Source organism: Bos javanicus, chromosome 11 (genome assembly GCF_032452875.1).
Source record: "Bos javanicus breed banteng chromosome 11, ARS-OSU_banteng_1.0, whole genome shotgun sequence".
Classification (NCBI taxonomy): domain Eukaryota; kingdom Metazoa; phylum Chordata; class Mammalia; order Artiodactyla; family Bovidae; genus Bos; species Bos javanicus.
Window position 1 is genome coordinate 106,523,083 of NC_083878.1, and position 19,773 is coordinate 106,542,855.

At 57.9% G+C, this 19,773-nt stretch overlaps 1 protein-coding gene across 12 annotated transcripts in view; it reads left to right on the forward strand.

The window, feature by feature from the left end:
• EHMT1 (euchromatic histone lysine methyltransferase 1) overlaps positions 1–19,773 on the forward strand; it is a 109,556-nt gene that overhangs the window by 69,095 nt on the left and 20,688 nt on the right. For 7 of the 12 annotated variants that reach the window (XM_061434339.1, XM_061434336.1, XM_061434328.1 and 4 more), the window contains 9 exons: positions 5–125; positions 2,434–2,565; positions 5,240–5,385; positions 8,534–8,677; positions 9,289–9,515; positions 10,543–10,716; positions 11,744–11,826; positions 12,670–12,776; positions 17,500–17,622. In XM_061434339.1, coding sequence (XP_061290323.1) covers positions 5–125; positions 2,434–2,565; positions 5,240–5,385; positions 8,534–8,677; positions 9,289–9,515; positions 10,543–10,716; positions 11,744–11,826; positions 12,670–12,776; positions 17,500–17,622 — 1,257 coding nt within the window. The other 5 variants (XM_061434330.1, XM_061434332.1, XM_061434333.1 and 2 more) reach the window with 3 other exon arrangements.

The following is a 19,773-nucleotide window of genomic DNA, read 5'->3' on the forward strand; positions in this document are numbered from 1 at the left end:
CCAGAGTTCTGAGTCCAGCGTCAAGAAGAAGTTCCTCAAGAGGAAGGGGAAGCCTGACAGCCCTTGGATCAAGCCAGCGAGGAAGAGGAGGCGGAGAAGCAAAAAGAAGCCCTGCTCTGTGTTAGGTAGGCACGGAGCCGCGCGACGCCTGGGCGGGAGCGCGCCTCGGCACTGGGGTCTGTGCAGGGCTGCGTTCACCTGGAGGACTCCACTGTTAGGACAGCAAACACCCCAGAAGGGACTTAATCGGAGCTGCTTTAGCAAGGGCTGCCCGGCGGTCTCCTGCCCGTGGCCCGCACCCCCACACACCCTGTGCCCTGCCCTCAGTGTCCTGGGGCCAGGCCCTGGGCCACAAAGCGCTGCTCAGCCGTTTGGTCAGTCCCCTTGATCCGGGGGTGGTTCTGTCCCAGGCAGACTGGGAGCGGAATGGCCTCAGGCTCAAGGGCCCAGCCCTTGTCTGCAGCTTTGCTGTGGAGGACTGAACGCCGCAGGGGGTGTGCAGTCCTCTGGAGCAGGGCTGGTGAGCCCCCCTCGCGCCTGTGACAGGAGGTCCTGCCACGCCCTGTGCCTGGCCGAGACCCCTCCCTAGTCAGCCGTCGCGCTGCTCTGCGGGTCCTCGCCTGGGGCCGGCGCCGTGGGGCCCGCTCACGGAGGGCACCTCTCTTTGGCTTCTCCACGCGTCACCGGGTCAGCCGTGTCGTTGCTGGTGGGCAGTGCTGCACGGCTTTAGTTCTCTGATGCAGAAGCAGGTCATGGAGCCGCCCTCGAAGTGCAGAGGGCCGCTGGCGGCCCCGCGCGGCGGGCGCTCGGGTCTGGGTCAGGTGGTGCGTGGGGCTTGTTGGCCCGCCAGGCTCCATGTTGTCCCTGAAGCTCCTCTCCGTCACTCACGGTTCCTCGTCTCGCTGCCTCGAGTCATCACCCGAGGTCACACACCCCGTGTTTCTGTTGTCGGCTGACAAGCCGTTGTAGACCCAAGACTAGAAGTCACCGGGCCTGGGATGAAAGCTTGATCGCCACCGTCTTGGGTATAGCATGCAGAATGCCTGCCGGAATATTTATTCAAGCAGGACTTTGAATTGTATTCCCTTTGTAAAGTGTTTAAAATTGTACAGTCTACTGGGGTTCCTCAGGTGGGTGGTGATTTCTGCAGGCGGTCAGCTCCTTCCTGCCTGAGATTTGGGTGCAGACTGGCCTGGACTCAGGGTCTTTGGATACCAAACTTCTGTATTATACCTGTTCAATTCCCATCATTGAAATAACATCAGTGGCTTGTCTGTGAAGTGTGGGCATTTGCCCTTTGCTGGAGGTGTTAACTATGCTGTGTAAACGCCCGTTTTCACAGGCTTCTTCAGTGAGATGCCCTTACGATGACTGATACCCAGGTGGCTTCCTGGGTCATGTAGATAGGAACCTCTCACCCCGTGATGGCTCCTCACTTGCATACTCGCCTCTCGTTGGCATGTTCAGAGTGTGTTACCCTCTGGCGGGTGAGGGGCTCCTTAAACCCCGTTCTCATGGATGGACATTCCCTCCAGCCTTTCCCTGTGGATCCTGGAGCCCACGGCCTGAGCTGGACAGGTTCCCAGTGATGCTGTGTGTCTGAGGCGTCCTTAGCTGCCGCACAACAGCTAGTCTTTCAAACCTGCCATTCGATTTTTCTCTTACTTTAACATGGAATGTGTGTACAGTGTTTGTACTTGTGTCCTCAGATCGTTTTATCAGCTTTAATCCAGCTCACGAGGGTGTAGAGAAAGGCGTTTTCATGTGTCTGTGCCTTTGCTCTCCTTGACGAGGCTGCCCCATCCCCGGGGAGCCCGAGTGGAAATGGGACCAGGCAGGAGAAGTGTGGGCGGGTGTGTGTGTGTGATCCGCACGGCTGGTGAGTGTACGTCTCGCATGTGCGCGTGTGTGATTTGTGTGGCTGGCGAGCATCCGTGTGTCTAGCGTGCGTGTGTGATCTTTGTTGTCGGCAAGCATCTGTATGACACGCGTGTGTGTGAGATGTTTGTTGCTGGTGAGCGTCTGTATGTCTTGCACATGTCTGTATGACACTTGGCGTGCGTGTGTGATCCGTGTGCCTGGCAAGCGTCTGTCTCTCTCTCACGCGCGTGTGTGATCTTTGTTGCTGGTGAGCGTCTGTCTCTCTCGCGCGTGTGTGATCTTTGTTGCTGGTGAGCATCTGAATGACACGCATGCGTGTGTGAGATGTTTGTTGCTGGCTAGCATCTGTATGTCTCTCGTGTACATGTGTGTGATCTGTGTCTGGCAAGTGTCTACGTGTCTCGTGTGCATGTGTGTGCGATCTGTGTACCTGCGAGCGTCTGTATGGTCTGCACGCGCATGTGTGGGATCTGCGTGGCTGGCGAGGCTCTGTGCCTCGGGGTGGCGGTGCGGCCCCAGCCCCCCGTTTGATGAGGGCACCTTTGGTTGCAGGTTCTGAAGCCTCTGCATCGTCTTCGGGCAGTGTGGAGCCAACGGCGCCTGGCGACGGCGGGGGGTACATGGAGGTGCCGCTGGACTCCTTGAATCTCCATGTCCAGGGTGCGCTGACCTCTGACACAGAAGGTGAACGCGTGCGTGGTGGGGCCAGTGGGGGGAGGGCACATTGGATGCTGCGCGGGCAGGACACGGTGCCGGTCGCCGTGCCCCAGAGGTTGGGTGCAGACACCTGCTGGGGTGGCGGTCCCACAGGCCACACGAGCTCTTGTCGGCTCCCCGTGGGAGGTGCCTCTGCCCGCAGGTGGCAGTGTTCTGCGTAACCTGACTGTTTCATGGCCTCGGACTCCAGCAGTGTTGGCAGAAATGTGTGCCCGTGTTGGGGTTGAGCTGCTGGTGTTCAGATGCCCCGTGGTGCGTGTCCGGGGCTGGGCCCTTCACCGAGGTCCTTGCTCCACGGTGCTGGGGTCCTGGCACTGGGGCTGTGTACTCCCACCATCCAAAAACCTTTATCTGGAAAAGGAGCTAACAGCTATTTGGCCCTTGTGGGAAATCAGTTTGAAATCTGGGGATGATGTAAAACCCCTGTTAACTTTGTCTCATGGACTTTGGTGGCTGAAGGGTATGGCTTCCGGCAGGGTTTAGCCAGACGTTGTGGAAAGGATAGATGGATGGCCTTTGGCTGTGAGCACTAGGGGAGTTTGGGTGCTTGTTCAACTCAGGAAACTACATCTGTAGCTTGGGAAGGAAGTCACAGGCTTCTCCATCAGAGAAACAGCAGCTTTTCTTCTTGCTGCAAATTAGCAGAAACCATCCAGTGACCCCTCACGCCCTCCTTCCCAGTGACGTGACGTGTGTGTTCTCTGCTTCCAGACGTTCTTAGCTTTGTCTCAGGAGTGTGCTGACTTGGACGCCTGCGGGAAGTAGTGCTTATTTTACCAAATCGCGCATGGTCGGTGGTGTGAGGGCAGTGCGGCGGGGGTGCCTGTCTAGGCTGAGCCCCGGGCTGAGGGGCGGTGGCCTCTGCCTTCGCGTGCTTCTGTTCAGCTCCTCTAAGTAAGGGCCTCGCTGGTGGGAGCCCTGCATTAGGAGGAGAGGCAGCTGCCGGGCGCGGGGCGAGATGCTTCTCTGAGGGTGTTTCTCACGGTGCCAGCCCTGCCAGGGCCGCCCAGTCACGCGGTATCTGGAGAGCCAGCTCTTTGCAGGGACAAGTCGGGGTCTCCAGGTGTATGTATTCAGTCCTGGAGTTTCAGACCCTCGAGAGAGGGCAGCGGCCTGGGGATCCTTGGCCTGTGACCTGGACCCTCGGGAAGGCGAGGACCGACCTGGTCACGGCGTCCCGGCTCCAGCCCAGAGAGCGTTTGCATTGGGATGCGCAGTGGCCCTCATCCGTGCCCCCGGGTCTGCCGAGCCGGGGTTGGGTGCTGCTCTGACCCCGGTGGCTGGCTGGGGCTGTGGGCAGATGGCCACAGCCGGGGGGCATGTACAGGGTCCACTGGGACCCGTCCATCTGGCGCCCTGTAGCTCCTCTGCCTGGCCTGCTGGCCGGCCCTTCCCTCGCCCTGGCCTTGCGGCCCGTGTCCTGGGCTCAGAGTCAGTCAGCTGAGCAGCATCGGGGTCAGTGCAGGTGGGTCACACCCCTCCGTTTGCTCTTGGGAGGCAGCGAGGGCGGGATCCCTGGGGTCTCAGGGTTGCCCTCCAGTCTGGTTCTCGCATGAGCCGGCTGCTCCTGCCGCCAGGGCACGGCTGGGTCTGGGTCCCGAGTGTCCTGGGCCCAGCCTGGCTCCCGCGCAGGGAGGGGAGTGGGCCATGGGACTGTGCTGTGAGAAGGAACAGGGACTTGCCTTCCTTTGGAAGCCGTAGCTGGGTTGAGGGCTGTTTCTGGCCACTGGCCTGTGTCCCCACCAGGAGCCAGCCTGACCGTGGGCCCCCTTTCCCTGGCGCTGCCCCCTCGCCTGCCTGCAGGCAGGTCGGGGTGATGTTGCTGTGCCCGAAAGGCTTGCCATGATCCTGGTTTTCTTCTTTGTTTTCCTCCACACGTCCGTCATTCAGCTGGAGAAGCAAGCTCTCTGTGCGGTTATAGTGGGTCATGACTGAACAGGCTGCCTCTAAACCCTTCCAGGTGGTGCTAACTTGCTTCAGTCATGTCCCACTCTTGGTAACCCCATAGACAGTAGCCCACCGGGCTCGTCTGCCCATGGGATTCTCCAGGCAAGAACACTGGAGTGGGTTGCCATGCCCTCCTCCAGGGGAATCTCCTGACCCAGGGACTGAACCCATGTCTCTTATGTCTCCTGCATTGGCAGACGGGTTCTTTACCACTTAGCGCCACCTGGAAAACCCAAAATGTCTCCAGATACTACCAAGTGTCTCGAAGGCAAAGGAATCACGCTCCGTCGTGTCAGACTGTTTGTGACCCCATGGACTGTAGCCTGCCAAGCTCCTCTGTCCATGGAGTTCTCCAGGCAAGAACACTGGAGTGGGTTGCCACTCCCTTCCCCAAGGGATCTTCCCAACTCAGGGATGGAGCCCAGTCTCCTGCGTCGCAGGCAGGTTCTCCACCACCTGAGCCACCGGGGAAGCCCCCCTTCTGAGTGGCCCAAGCATTTAATTTGTGGCTGCAGCTCTGAGCGGAGCAGGGAGGACGAGCGCTCCCCTCGTGGGGAGTGCAGTCTTGGCCTGGGTTCCCTGTGTGCTGCCGTGAGCGTGTCTGCAGGGACCCTGTCGCCGGTGACCCAAGTGTAGCGGAGCGTCTGGGCGGGTGGCATGGCGGTGACACTCAACGCGTCTGCTGTGACTGCAGGGCTGGCCAACGGTCCTGATGCAGGCGAGACGGATGGCCTCCAGGAGGTGCCCCTCTGCAGCTGCCGGATGGAGACCCCAAAGAGCCGGGAGATCACCACTCTGGCCAACAACCAGTGCATGGCCACAGAGAGTGTGGACCACCAGGTGAGCCGCCGCGTCTGCGTCGGGGGGTGCCCTGCCCGGCGGCGCCAGGCTGCCTGGGGAGGCGGGCTGTTTGTGTGGCCATGCTGAGGCTGGGGGCGGACATGGCCGTGGGTACTGCTCTGCTGAGGCCACGCTTCCCAGAGGCTTTCCTGCTTGGCTGTGCACTTGAACGTGGATGGCAGAGGCTGAGGCCCCACCCACCTTCTTTAGAGGAGCTTCCCATACAGAAAGTCTCGCAGCTGACTGCTGACCCTGCTGCTCGGGGCCAGCCGCCGCCACTCTTGGCTTTGAGCCAGTGGTCACGGCATGTCTCGTGGAGCAGAAACAGCAGTGGCTCCTGCTGTCACATTACGCGTCGCGGACGGTTGGATGTGTGTGTCCTCTGCTCTGGCCACACGCAGGCAGCTTCCGCCACCGCCTGTGGCCCTGCGTCTGTGTGGCCTGGTGTTCCCGGCCGGTTGGTCCCCTTTATCTTGGGTCACGGGGCTGGAGGCCGGCACTCGTCCGGGCTATGCGGCGGTCCCTGCGTCCAGCTTGGTTTGGCCAGAGCGCCTTCAGGGACGCGTCGGTCCCGTTGCCCACAGCTCCTCAAGGCTCCCTGCAGGGCAGTTGTGCCTTCAGAGCTCTGCCGAATGCTGCCCGGTGAGCAGTTGGGCAGCTTCCCATACTTCCTGCCACGACCGCAGTGTCGCTGGGACAGGCAACCCCCTCACCCGCAGGGCTGCTGGGCCCTGAAGCGGGCCCGTCCTGTGTTCGTAGAGCAAGTAGTGACGTCTCTTCCTGCTTTTCCGAGTAATGAGCCGGTGCTTCGGCTGTCTCTCCCCACTGCCATTCCCTGCAGTTCGTCTTAGTGACTCAGGGTCTTTTCCTGGGAAATTGATCCAGAAAACAATGCAGGTCAGATGTTGGGCTTGATGAGTCTGTCTCAGGTGGTGGGCACACCAGTAACCACACCAGGGGCAGAAAGCAGGATTGGCCCCGGGTAGCCGCCACCTGGCTTCTGTGTTCCGCCGCCCATTCATCCTCTGTGCTTCTCTCTGGAACGGCAGGACCATTGGACCCTGTGATTGGAGTCAGCGGCTCCCAGACGCGCAGGGCGTCCAGCCCACTTGTCTGCAGTTTAGACACAGGTGGACCTGGCTCAGTGGCGGGGGTGCACCCCAGCCAAGGCGTGGCCTCTGGGTTCTTCTTCTGACGCTGGAGCTGTGGGGTCTCACTGCCTGTGCTTGGCACCCCCTCAGAGTTTCAGTGTGCATCTGTGCTGCTCACTGTTCACTTGGCAGCTGATGGTTTCATGAGGACTTGTCATTTCACCTTGTCACGTTACACAGCAGAGCCCCAGAGGAAGAGCCTTCTCTTCATTTCCTGGTCGTTGAGGCCGTGGGTTTGTTCTCTGTTTTTGGAGGTTGACCAGTTCTGCTTCTAAAATATTACGAACTCACGTGTTTAAACAGATTCAGCAGGTTTTAGTCTTTGTGTTATTGGTATTATTGCAGCTTCCCCGCACCCCTGGGCCTGCAGGGCCCTATTCATCTTGGCCTCAGAGCATCATTTCACAGTGATACTGAAATGCCATTATGAAGACCATTTTTGAAATGATTCTCAGAAAGTGAACTGCCTCTCTTTGCTGCTTCACAGAGCACACAGGAGCGTTTGTATGTTTGCACGAGTGATTTCCATGGTGTTACAGTCACTCACAGTCAGGACACCTGGATGGTCTCGGGGTAGGGGACGAGATGAGTGGGTGGTGGACTGAGACATGCACATCGCAGCAGATCTTTTAAGGAACCCCCTTGTGGAGCCAGAGAAGAATGTCCACACTCGTTTGCTCCGAATGCAGAAGCAGATGTACGACCTGGCTGTCTTATTAAACCAGATGTTAAAGAATTTTGTGAACAGTATAAAACAAAACAATGACACATTGCTCATTAAATAGTTTAAAAATAATTTTTATTTAAAATATGTTCTTTTTTTTTTTTTCATTTAAAGAGTAAAATTCAATGTTTTTTAGTAAGTCAGAGTTGTGCAACTATCACTACAATCAATTTTACAACATTTTCATCACCCCAAAATAACCACATCCCCTTAACATGTTAGCGTCAGGCCCAAATTCTCCCATCCCCCCAGCTCTACTTTCTGCTTTCTCTATAGATTTGCCTATATAAATGGGAACATACATTATGTGGTCTTTAGTGACTGTTTTTTTTTACTTAGTATGTAAAATATGTTCTTTATGTGATAGGTTTAATTGTTATTTTAAATTTAAATTCTCTCTTAAATTCTAACATGGTCGGTATGAATGGGTGTACTGTACTTGGGCAAAGCTCTTTGGGCCTTCAGCCGTTGTTGAGAGTGAACAAGAATGCTGAAGGCGGGGACTCTGAGGACACTGCTCTCCATCCTCTGCTCTCTCTCTCTCGCCCTGTCCTGCTCTCTCTCAGCTCAGCTTTGTCCAGGTTTCCTTGTGCCCTGACTGGAGGTTGGGTTTGAGGGCTCCTTGTGGCTGGCCTGTGCTGGCCCCAGGTCCCAAGCTGGACCCGCTGGGGTTGGGCAGCGTCTCCCAGGCTGCCTGCTCTTCTGGGGTACAGGGAGGCCCTTCTGGTGTCTGGCTCCCACCTGTCCCGGGTCCGTAGGGTACTGCCCTGTCACTGCCCGCACCCTGGTGTCTCAAGGCCCACCCCACCCACCTGCATTCTGTGGCCTTTGGTTTTAAGTGTCATCTCTGGTTTTGGTTTTGCTGTCTAATTGCTCTGGTTTTTTTGTGGGATTCCATCGAATTCTTAAGCTGCTGTTACTTTCCCAAAAATATTTCTTCTCTTTGAATACCCAGGCCACCTCGGCCTTAGCGGCTGACGCCCTCAGAGCCGGTTCCCTCATCTCCATCCCGTGAACTTTACCGAGGCATCGTCCACGTGCTTGAGGTTGCTTCTCAGCATGCGTCTCTGTCACACGTGTGACAGACACACACAGTCGTGCAGCCAGCACACTCCTGATTTCTGTGCGGGGGTGGGGGGGCATTGACTCTCACTGGACCCATTTCTTCTGGTGGGCTGGTGGATGTGGAGGACCGCACCGCCTGCACCCTTTGCTTTCCTGACCCCCTCCCGTGCTGGGTGTGGCGCGCTGACCCGGTCTCTCCCGATTGCAGCTGGGCAGGTGCACGAACAGCGTGGTGAAGCATGAGCTGATGCGTCCGTCCAGCAAGGCGCCGCTGCTGGTGCTGTGTGAGGACCACCGGGGCCGGATGGTGAAGCACCAGTGCTGCCCCGGCTGCGGCTACTTCTGCACGGCCGTGAGTGCCGCCCGCCTCCCGGGCACGCCCAGCCCCTCCCCACTGCTCCTGGCGCTGCCCGGCAGGACCGCCTGCCCCGTGTTGCCACCTGCAGAGCCCCGGGCCGTCCTCGGTGGCTCAGCCACAGGTGCTCCCAGGCCCTCTCCTGGGCTCACGGGCTCCACGTGGCCCTTCGTGCTCCCGGCCGAGAGCCTCTCTCCTGGGGCTTCTCCGGATGCCACGGCTCTGTGTCCTCCCAGTCCTCCACATCCTTCCATGCCTCTGCTGAAAGATGGCCCCGGGTCCCACTTTCTGCCCCAGAGCCCCGCCTGCGGCTGGGGGACTCTGCTGAGGGCTGTTGCCAGCTCTCAGGGCTGTGAGTCTGCTTCCCGGGTGTGTCCTCCGTGGGTCTCCTGTCGACCTGGTCTTATACATGGCTCACCCGCTGAGCAGCGTGGCGCAGAGCGAGGCGCGGGGGTGGGGATGCCCTCCGCTTCAAGCAGGGTGCAGGGCCACAGGCCTTCTCTCCTCCCCACGCCGGCTTCCTGCCCCACATGTGCCTGCACCTCGGGTTCACTTGCTTTTCTGCATTTTATCCCAGTGAGAATGACTTGTTGCCTTCCCATCTTTAGGGTAATTTTATGGAATGTCAGCCTGAGAGCAGCATTTCTCATCGTTTCCACAAAGCCTGTGCCTCTCGAGTCAATAATGCCAGCTACTGTCCCCACTGTGGGGAGGAGACCTCCAAGGCCAAAGAGGTGACCATTGCAAAGGCAGACACGACGTCCACGGTGACCCTGGCCCCTGGGCAGGAGAAGAGCTGTGCGGCAGAGGGCAGGGCCGACACCACCACGGGCAGGTATGTGCCCCCAGCCGCCAGGGGTCTCCCTGCTGGCGCACGCGCCGTGAGCTCTGACCCGTGAGGCTGGGAGGCACGGTGACTTGTGTTTGCTCGCTGCGCTGTGCACGTGTCTCCTCTGCACACTCATTCACCTGTGTGTGGACCTGTGTCACACCGTCCTCCGTGATGTGTGTCCGCGCTCTGTGTTGAAGCACAGTGCTCCCTGAGCCTGCGGTGCCTGTGCGTGCCTGTCCCTGCCTGCGTGCACCTGTGTGTACGTGTACGACGTGGAGCGTCAGCATCAGCTGCTGTATGGTCTGCTGTTACTGTGCTATGTTTAGGACGCCCTAGCTGAACACACAAGAAACAGTCTACAAGAGAAGGATTTGTATTGCAAACATATAGTTTTCTTCCTAAAAGAATTAGGTGGAAATAGCTGAAGAACTCGTAGAGCTAATTGGAGTTAGTCGTCCAGATGATCAGTTAAGAAAAGGTGTCAGAAGCCTTGTCCTCACCAGCCTGTCCAGCTGGAAGCCAGGGTGAAGGAGAGCCTTCAAAACAGCAGCAAACTCACGACCTACCCTAACCCGTGACTGAAAATCCGCTGAAGGTTAAGAGGCTCAAATTGTAAACATTCAGAACTTAGTATGGGGATGGTGTTGAGGCCATCATATTTTTGTGAATTAATTATGTTAGTCTATAAGTTTAATGCTCTTTGAGTCAAAATTCCAAGGTGTTCCTTGTATTGGTCAGGCAGTGGACTTGAGATTCAACCTGGAGTGGATTCTAAAGCAAATTTGAACACTGGTCCAGAAGCCTAGGAAAGGCTGCCCTCACTTCTGAGTGCTCCCTGGGACTTGGTCTGCGTCTGGGCACTGCCCTCTGGGCCGGGACAGACAGTGAGCCCGAGGTCGTTTTCCGTCTCGGAGGAGCAGCACAGCTGGGGGCTGGGGGATCCTGTTTTGTGTATTCATTGGTTTCCGTAAGAGGGGGAGTTTGCATGTCTCTAAAACTCAGAATTCCACTTATTTCCTCCTCCCCGAAGCGCTGCTGGCCCCCTGCTCTCAGAGGAGGACAAGCCGCAGAGCCTGGCCCCCCAGGTGCCGGAGGGCTTCGACCCCACAGGGCCGGCTGGGCTGGGGAAGCCGGCGCCAGGCCTCTCCCAGGGCCCTGGGAAGGAGACCCTGGAGAGCGCACTCATCGCCCTGGATTCCGAGAAGTAAGCCCTTCTTGCAGCCTCCACCCCCCCATCCTCCTGCACAAGGCCCCCACTGCGTTGCTGGGTGTCCCCGTCCGCCAGCGTCTGTGCGCACCGAGGCCACATGTGCCCTCCATGTGCTCCCCCGGGGCACGGGTGCTCCCAGGCGTCGCTGAAGCCGCTCTGAGGGCTGTTGACACACCTCCTCGTTAGTCTGGAAGCCATGGAAACCAGTCGCAGCTTGTCGTGGCACACCCCCTGATGGCATGGTGAGGGTAGTCCCGGAAGCCGGTGAGGCTTCCCAGACGCTGCCGGCCAGAGCTCTGACCTCAGGACCGGAGGGCCGCCACTGCTCTGACGCTGCTCGTCTGTGAGGGCGGGTCTGGAGCAGGCACCCTCTTGGTCTTGCCTGCACCACCTGGGAGTCTGCAGGAGGGCCTGGTGCCCCTGACCCGTGACCGCACGGGTGACCCGCCGCACAAGTGACCCTGCGCGCAGGTGACCCTGCGCACAGGGTCTTGTGGTCAGGGCTGCAGCCAGGCTGTGTGGCTCCTCCCTGGAGCATCAGGGTCCTGTCTTGTTCTTGGGTAGTTGTGTTGTGGGACATGGTCCCAAGTCCCCACGGCTCTCTTTTGGCCTCCAGCCTGGTCTCTGATTCTGGTCTCACAGTGACTATTGGGTGCCCTGTCCCTTCATTAGGCCCAGACTCTACTTGAGCAGGGTGGGTGTAGCTGGGTGGGATACCCTGCCCCACCACCTCAGGGGTCCCTCTATGCCCCGTGTGGAATGCCGAGGCCTCAGGGACCGTTCCCATGTGTAGGTGAAGGAGATGGTCATGTGTTTTTAGTGTGTTTATTGTGAGATGCCTGGTGGATGTGGCATCTTTCACCCTGAAGGCTGGACATAAGGGCCTCACCCAGACCTCCCCAGCCTGCAGGTGGTGTGTGTGGGTGTGGGTGTGTACATGCACGCGTGCGTGTGTGTGTGTCCGCGTGAACGTGTGTGGTAGGGGAGCTGTGCTTACCGCTGACCCGTATTCTCTCCACAGACCCAAGAAGCTCCGCTTCCACCCGAAGCAGCTGTACTTCTCGGCGCGGCAGGGGGAGCTGCAGAAGGTGCTGCTCATGTTGGGTAGGTGGGCGAGCACGCCTCTGTCGTCGCAGGGCCCGCCGTGTCCCACCCTGTCCCATTGCTCTGGTCGGTGCATACAGGCCGCTCCTGGGGTTCAGCCTGTTCGCCACGTTCACGCTCAGTCAAGGCGGTGGGTGTGCTTGCTTGGAATTAGCAGGAATGAGGTGTGTGATGGTTAAGAGGTGCTGTGGAGGCAGTAGGGGCATGGTCAGGAGCCGGGCTCGTGCCGTGTGGACCTGCCTGCGTCTTCTGTGCAGAGAGCAGCCCGGGACACCCGTGCTGTCAGCAGCCTCCTGCCGCTGTGGTTCTGACCCGCCGGGTGCTGAGGAGCAGGCAGCGCTTTGCTTCTGAGCTCACAGCTTAGGCTTGACTTTTGGGCTGGAGAAGGTGGACGCAGAATCTCTTTACTTGATAGGAAGTTAAGAAACAAGTGTAGCAGTTTGTCCTGGGGTAAAAAAGGTTTTATGTTGACCAAGGTGGCAATTTTTATCATTTTTCTGTTGGACCTTGTGCGGTACTGAGGTCGCCTCACTGTTCTGGGGTTAACTCATGATCCGTGTCCATGCCAGGCTGGGAGCTGCGCTCAGTAATTGCCTCCCCTTAGGGCCTGGCCTGGGGGTCCTGCTCCCATGGAGTGTCCATCCTGGGGCCCCTCCAGCCTCATGTTGGGGCCGAGGCCGGCTGGGGGACACGGGAGGGCCAGGGGCCCAGAGTTAGCAGTGGTGCTGGGGCCTTCGATTGCAGCCTGCCTGCCGTCCCCCGGGGCCTCCCCACCCCGGCCCGGCCCGCCTGGGTGCTGGGGTCGTGCCTGATGAGTGAGTGGCACCTCTTGTTTGTTTGCAGTTGACGGGATCGACCCCAACTTCAAGATGGAGCATCAGAACAAGCGCTCGCCCCTGCACGCCGCGGCGGAGGCTGGCCACGTGGACATCTGCCACATGCTGATCCAGGTCGGCCGTGGGCCGTGGGCGGCAGCGAGGGCCCAGGGCCTAGCCGCTGCCGTCCTGAGGGTTGTGTGCCTCTCGGTGTTTCCCGATTGGTTCTTGTTCACTTTGGGTTTTCATGTTGCCGACTTCCCAGGCTGGGGGTCCAGCCGAGGCATGCACACGTGCCACTCTGCCCACCTCCTGCAATGAGAGCTTATGTCCTGTGGTCCCGTGAATATTCCATGGTTGTATGAGGGGCACCCCCCACCCAGCAGGCACACTGGCCTCTGTGTTATCTGAAAGTGCGTCGCCCACTCTCAGCACTGTCTCTCTGGGAGGTCTCCCCAACCCAGGCCCCTGTGGGACCTCTATTCTTTGGAGGCCACCTTGCAGCTGGTTCTTCATCTCTGGATCCTTCAGGAAATCTCCTTTCGCTCGTGGGTCTAGACTTGCTGCTCAGCCCCCAGCTCAGCCTGGGGGGTTTTCTGTCTGGGCTCCGGGGCCCTCCCTGAGCGCGCAGCCTGTGTTTCCCTGGCGCGCCTTCTCTCCAGCTCTGCGTCCTTCGAGTCCATCTTCTTAGGCGCTGCTCCGCGTGACCCTCGGCTCCTCTGGGGGCTCACAGGCGCTGCCTCATGCCAATCCCTGGGTCCTCTCTCGCTCCCCTAGAGCTCCTTCTCAGTGCCCTCCGCGTCTCCCTGCAGTTGGACACTGTGCTCCAGTCTTTCTCATTTCAGGCTTTACCCAGATGCCTGGTGCTGGCTTGTTTGTGTGAAAAGGAAAGGGCTGCAGTGCCGGAGGTGGGCTCTTGGTTGGGCCTGTGGCCTGGCAGTTTTCGTGCTGGGGGCCGCAGGAGGGCTCTGGGCCTGGGAGCACAGTGTGCCTCCGCCGGGGCCTCGGGGCCCCTGTCGCCGCCCGCTGGCCTCCAGGGTGTGGTCTCAGCGGCTCCGTCCTGTCTGCTTGCCCTCACCGGTGCTGCACACACAGAGTAGGGTTGTGTGTCAGGGTGAAGCTTCTGCATCGACGTTTACAGTAGGTTTACGTGTTGGCTTAGATTTCTGACGCCTGAGACCCGCTTGTCAGATCCCTCTCAGCTTTGGCTTGGGCACGACAGAGGCTCGTTTGGACGGACCTGTTTAAATAGCGTGCAGCCGGGTTCTGCTGCCGCCTCTTCTGACTTCCTTCTTCCTTTAGAGGAGGTGGCTCTGCACTCCTTTGAAAAGACGTATTTCCTCCAACCTTTTTGAAAGAAAGAAAAGAAAGTGAATTTGCTCAGTTGTGTCCGACTCTTTGTGACCCCGGGGACTGTAGCCCAACCAGGCTCCTCTGTCCATGGGGATTTTCCAAGCAAGAATACTGGAGTGGCTTGCCATTTGCTTCTCCAAGGGATCTTCCCGACCCAGGGATCAAACCCGGGTCTCCCACACTGCAGGCAGATGCTTTACCGTTTGAACCACCAGGGAAATTCCACCTTTTTGAAAAAACTTATTTATCTTTTTTTTTGGCAGTACTGACTCAATGGATGTGAGTCTGAGTAAGCTCCAGAAGTTGGTGACGGACAGGGAGGCCTGGCGTGCTGCAGTCCACGGGGTCGCAAAGAGTCGGACACAACTGAGCGAGACTGCACTGAGCTGAGCTGGGTTTTCACTGCTGCTCTGGCTTTTCTCTAGTCGCGGTGCTCGGGCGTCTCTGCGGTGGCCTCTTACCGTGGAGCATGAGCTCTGAGTGTTCGGGCCTCGGTAGTTGGGTGCGTGGGCTCCGCCGTTGGAGCTCCCGGGCTCTCGAGCTCAGGCTCAGCAGTTGCCTCATCCGGGCTTAGTGGCTCCGTGGCGTGCGGAATCTTCCCAGATGAGGGGTGAACCCGTGTCTCCTGCACTGGCAGATGCATTCTCCACCACTCGGCCACCGGGGAAGACCCCACTGTTTCCCTAACATTAGAGTATGTGCACGTGCACACGTTTGCTGTTGTTTAGTTGCTAAGTCGTGTTTCAGTCTTTGTGATCCCATGGTCTGTAACCCACCAGGCCTTTCTGTCCATGAGGTTTCCCAGGCACAAATACTGGAGCGGGTTGCCATTTTCTTCTCCAGGGCATCTTTCTGACCCAGCGTGTAAAGAGTCCTGCATTGGCAGATGGATTCTTTACCGCTGAGCCACCAGGAAAGCCCGTGTGATTAATAAAGAAGAGTCTAAAATGTAAGCATCTTGGTTCATTTTAATCGCTCTGGAGGGAACCGGCCTGGGCTGCTTCTCCCCTGAAGCACCGTCTCCCCTCCTTGAACAGCTCTGAGGTTGACGTCATCATGACCATGTGTGTGTCTCTATGGGCTCACTGCCCTGCAGGCATCCTCGGCCACACGGCTGAGCTCTGTCCAACTCTGAACTCCACATGGTGTGACTTGTTTGCCTTCTTTCGTTCAGACAGCAACAACAGAAGGGGTCGTTCAGACCCAGGGGGCCCAGCATGGCCTGGGGGCCACTCGTGACCCACTGTCCATTCCTGCTTCTGCCCACGGGCCACGATCGAGGAAGCCGTCCTGGGAGGGAGCACAGGCGTTGCGTTCTGTTTCGCAGCCTCTCTGGAGTCATAAACTGTAGCAGAATAAAATGTGACGTGTTGGTTTAGAAAAAACAACACTTCACACGTTGGCGATCTTTACGACTCTGCATGTCTGTCCGAGCCTGGGGGTGTGACGGCTGGGCACCTCTCAGGTGAGGTTCTCAAGCGCGCAGTTGAGTGGTGTCCAGGGCTGTGCACTCCCGAGGCGGGCCGCCCTTCCCCAGAGCCCCGGTGTGCGCGGTGGGCGGGCTCACTCTGCTTCGCCCTGGATCCCACGGTGCTGCTTCTTGGAGGCCCCGCTCTCCTGGGTGCCTGCTTCCTGTGCCCTCCTCCCGGCAGGCCCTGGCCCTGGCCCTGGCCCTGTGCCCTCTCCTGGCCCCAGGCAGCCAGGAATCGCCCTTACTTACCATGTGGTCAGGGTGGGGGCCGCCTGTGAAGAGAGTGTTTGGTCATTCCTGGCCTGACTCGTTTCCATGCCGAGGTCTCCGTAGAAGCAGCTCCAACTAGGCAGCTGCAGCACTGTGGCCACTGAACTAAACGAGGCCCAAGCAGGGGCCGCCTCCCACGCGCTGCCGCGGGCTGGGCCAGTCCCAGCCTCCGGCCACACCCGGTTGTCCCCACACCGGCCCCTGCTCTGGCCTCTCCTGCTGGTCCTCCGTCTCTCCTGCACGTCTGTCTGTCCTGGTTCTGTCCCCGTCCGTCCCTCTAGGAGGTTTGATCAGGTCCTCCAGCCTGCTCTGCTCTGATCTGGTGCTGGCTGTGGGCCGATTAGAAAGGTGCCTGTCCTCGCAGCCTCAGGGCCCAGGGAAGGGCAGAGCAGCGGCTGTTGCCCTGACATGTGCCGCCCTGTTCTCTGGGGGCTCACCCTCCGTCCCCCTCCTCCCAAGTCTCAGATGGCTTGGCGTCATCTCCTGGGCGCCCCACCTCTCCCTGGGATGGTCATTCACCTTCGGGCTGGCTTCCCTGCTGTGGTCCAGGGCTGCCCACACGTCCTTGTGCGGGGCTTCCGTTCCGCCGGTTGGGTGGGTCACTGACTAGCTCGGGTTTCAGACAAGCGCATGGAGCACCAGTCCTCGCGGTCCCGGGGTTTTGGCGTTGGGCGGGGGAGATGTTCCTCTGACCCTGACCCTCTGCAGCGTGGCCCCTGCCTCCACTCTTGGCCATCAGCCTGTGCAGCCCTCTCAGACCTGGGCCCTCCCTTTGAGGCTGCCCACCCCCTGAGGGCTCAGGGTGGATGGGGGTCTGGGGGAGTCTTGCCAGGTGCGTGCCCCCAGTCACAGGCACTGCCTGGCCTTCTGCCGGCAGAGGCTCATCCTGCCTGTGCACCCGGGCAGAGTGGCTGGCCCCATGCTGGCATTCTGGGCTCTGTGCTGCCTCCGCCCTGCCTGCCCCTCACCTGTGTGCTCTTCCAGGTTGCTGTGGGGTCCCGACTCCACCTCGCCCTCAGGTGGGCTTGGACCGGTGTCCCGCGCGTTTCCCACCCACTGCCCCCGCTCCGCCTGTGGCTCCGCCTGGAGGCCAGCGGGTCTCTTTCCAGCCCCTGCTGCTCAGCCCCTGGCTTCCGTGGGCCCTTCTCTGTGTGCTTTTTAAGTTTCTCACTAAACTGTTACTCTTATGTTTTAATTGCTAATAATTAAAACAATCTTGCAGGTGTTAGCTCTTTGTGCATTAGTCTACATTAGTTTCTCCCCCAAAACACAGAAAAGGTTCAGCTGCCAAATAGTCACTTTGCTCTGAGTGGACAACTCACCTTGGGCGTCTGCAGTTTTAGGCAGAATTTACCCAAGGCCTCCTGCGAGCTCATTAGTTTTTAAGTACACCCACTACTAGAAAAAAAATGCTGGAGATGAATTTTTGTTCAGTTAATTTCAGCAAGCATTAGAACAGCCCAGAAAGAGCTCTGAGGTCACTGCAAGCTGGTCCCCTTGCCTCCTGGCCCCGCCTTGCGGAGACCCTCTCCTCACCTCTTCTCTGTCTGCGCTGGGGTCTCACTTTCTTACTTCTAAGGGGTTGTCAGTGATGTTGCTATCTTTACCAAGTTAACTGAAAAGTGAAACGCTCTTCTTGACAGAAAATAGAACCATCACTTTGGAGACGGCAGAGAGACCTCCCGGGGTCTCTGCTGTCTGAGTCCGGGGGCTTTCCTCCCTGGGTGTGGCTGCAGGCTGAGTGTCTGTCCCTCTTCTCACCAGGCGGGCGCCAACATCGACACCTGCTCCGAGGACCAGAGGACCCCGCTGATGGAGGCCGCGGAGAACAACCACTTGGACGCGGTGAAGTACCTCATCAAGGCCGGGGCCCTCGTGGATCCCAAGGTACTCGGCGCACACACCCTGATCCCCGTAGCACTCCTTGTGAGGAGGAGCAGAGCCGCTTCCCTGGGACGCCTTTAGGGACTGGCGGCTACTGGGCACCCACAGGTGTCTAGAAGTAGGCAGTGCAGCCTGCCTGGCGGCGGTTTACTCGTGGGAAGCACTGTGAGTACTGGCTCCACAGAGCCTGACACGGACAAGCACCCACGAGGGTTTGTGTGTGGAAGGTCCGGCTCCACCCTTCATGGTGAGCACCTCCCCTCTTCCGTGTGCTGTTCAGAGCCCTTACTCAAGAAAGTTGTCATCATGCAAAGTGCCAGGCTGGACGAAGCACAGGCTAGAATCAAGATTGCCGGGACAAATATCAACAACCTCAAGTTATGCAGATGATACCACTGTAAGGGCAGAAAGTGAAAAGGAACTAAATAGCCTTTTAATGAGAGTGAAAGCGGAGAGTGAGAAAGCTGGCTTAAAACTCAATGTTAAAAAAACTGAGATCCCGTCACACGGTCCCATCACTGCATGGCAGATAGAAGGAGAAAAGGTGGGAGCAGTGGCAGGTCTCCTCTTGGGCTCCGGAACCACTGTGCTTGGCGACTGCAGCCTTGGGATTAGAAGAGGGTTGCTTCTTGGAAGGAAAGCTGTAACCTGCTGCTGCTGCTGAGGCGCTTCAGTCGTGTCCAACTCTGTGGGACCTCACAGACGGCAGCCCACCAGGCTCTCCATCCCTCGGATTCTCAGGCAAGAACACTGGAGTGGATTTCCATTTCCTTCTCCAGTGCACGGAAGTGAAAGTGAAGTCGCTCAGTCGTGTCTGACTCATAGTGACCCCATGGACCACAGCCTACCAGGCTCCTCAGTCCATGGGATTTTCCAGGCAAGAGTACTGGAGTGGGTTGCCATTGCCTATAAGAAACCTAGACAGTGTATTAAAAGGCAAAGACATCACTTTGCCAACAAAGGCCCATATAGTTAAGGCTATGGTCTTTCCAGTAGTCGTGTATGGATGTGAGAGTTGGACCGTAAAGAGGGCTGAGCGCCAAAGAATTGATGCTTTTGAATTGTGGTGCTGGAGAAGACTCTTGAGAGTCCTTGGGCAACAAGGAGATCAAACCAGTTAATCTTAAAGGATATCAATCCTGAATATTCACTGGAAGGACTGATGCTGAAACTCTAATGCTTTGGCAACCTGATGCGAAGAACCAACTCATTGGAAAAGACCCTGATGCTGGGAAAGATTGAAGGCAGGATGAGAAGGGGACAACAGAGGATGAGACGGTTGGATGACATCACTGATTCAATGGACATGAACTTGGACAGACTCCGGGAGATGGTGAGGGGCAGGGCCTGGTGTGCTGCCGTCCATGGGGTCACAAAGAATCAGACGTGACTTGGCAACTGAACAGTGACAACAACTGGAAAAAGAGGAAGAGAGGCCTCCATGTTGGAAAGGGGAAGCAAAGTCATCTGTGCACAGACGACACACAGAAAGTCATGAAGAGTCCACACGGGGACTTGCCAGCACTGATAAGTACGTTTGAGAATGTTTAATATATCAAGTCAGTACAGACGTGTCAGTTGTATTTCTACGCTTGTGAACAATCCAAGAAGCAAATTAAGAATACAGTTCCATTCGTAGTAGCGTCAAGAAGAAAAAAATACTTTGGAATAAGCTTAACCAAGGAGGTAAAATATTTGTACAGTAAAACAATGCTGAAAGAAATTTAAAAAGGCACTGATAAGTGGAAATTATCCTGTGTTCATCGAGTAGAAGCAGGCAGTACTTTGATCCCTTGTTATCTGCAGGGGCTGGATTCTAGGACCCCCGCAGATTCCAGCCCACCAGTGCTGCAGTGCCCTGACGCGACCGTGCGGCCGTCAGCCCCGTGTTGTGGCTCTGCGTCTGTGGGTGCCGAGTGCTGAGTGTGTTGCCGGAAAGTCTTACTGCCCAGAACCACCTACAGGTCAGTGCAGCCCCCGTCAGAGTCCCAGCGCTGTTCTCCACAGAGAAACCTGAACAGTCAAAATAGTCTTGCCGAAGAGCAACCTGGAGGCCTCACACTTGCTGACTTCAAAACTTAGGACAGAGCTGCAGTAATCCAAAGAGTGTGGTACCTGCCTGGAGACGGACGCATGAAGCAGCAGATGGAGAGC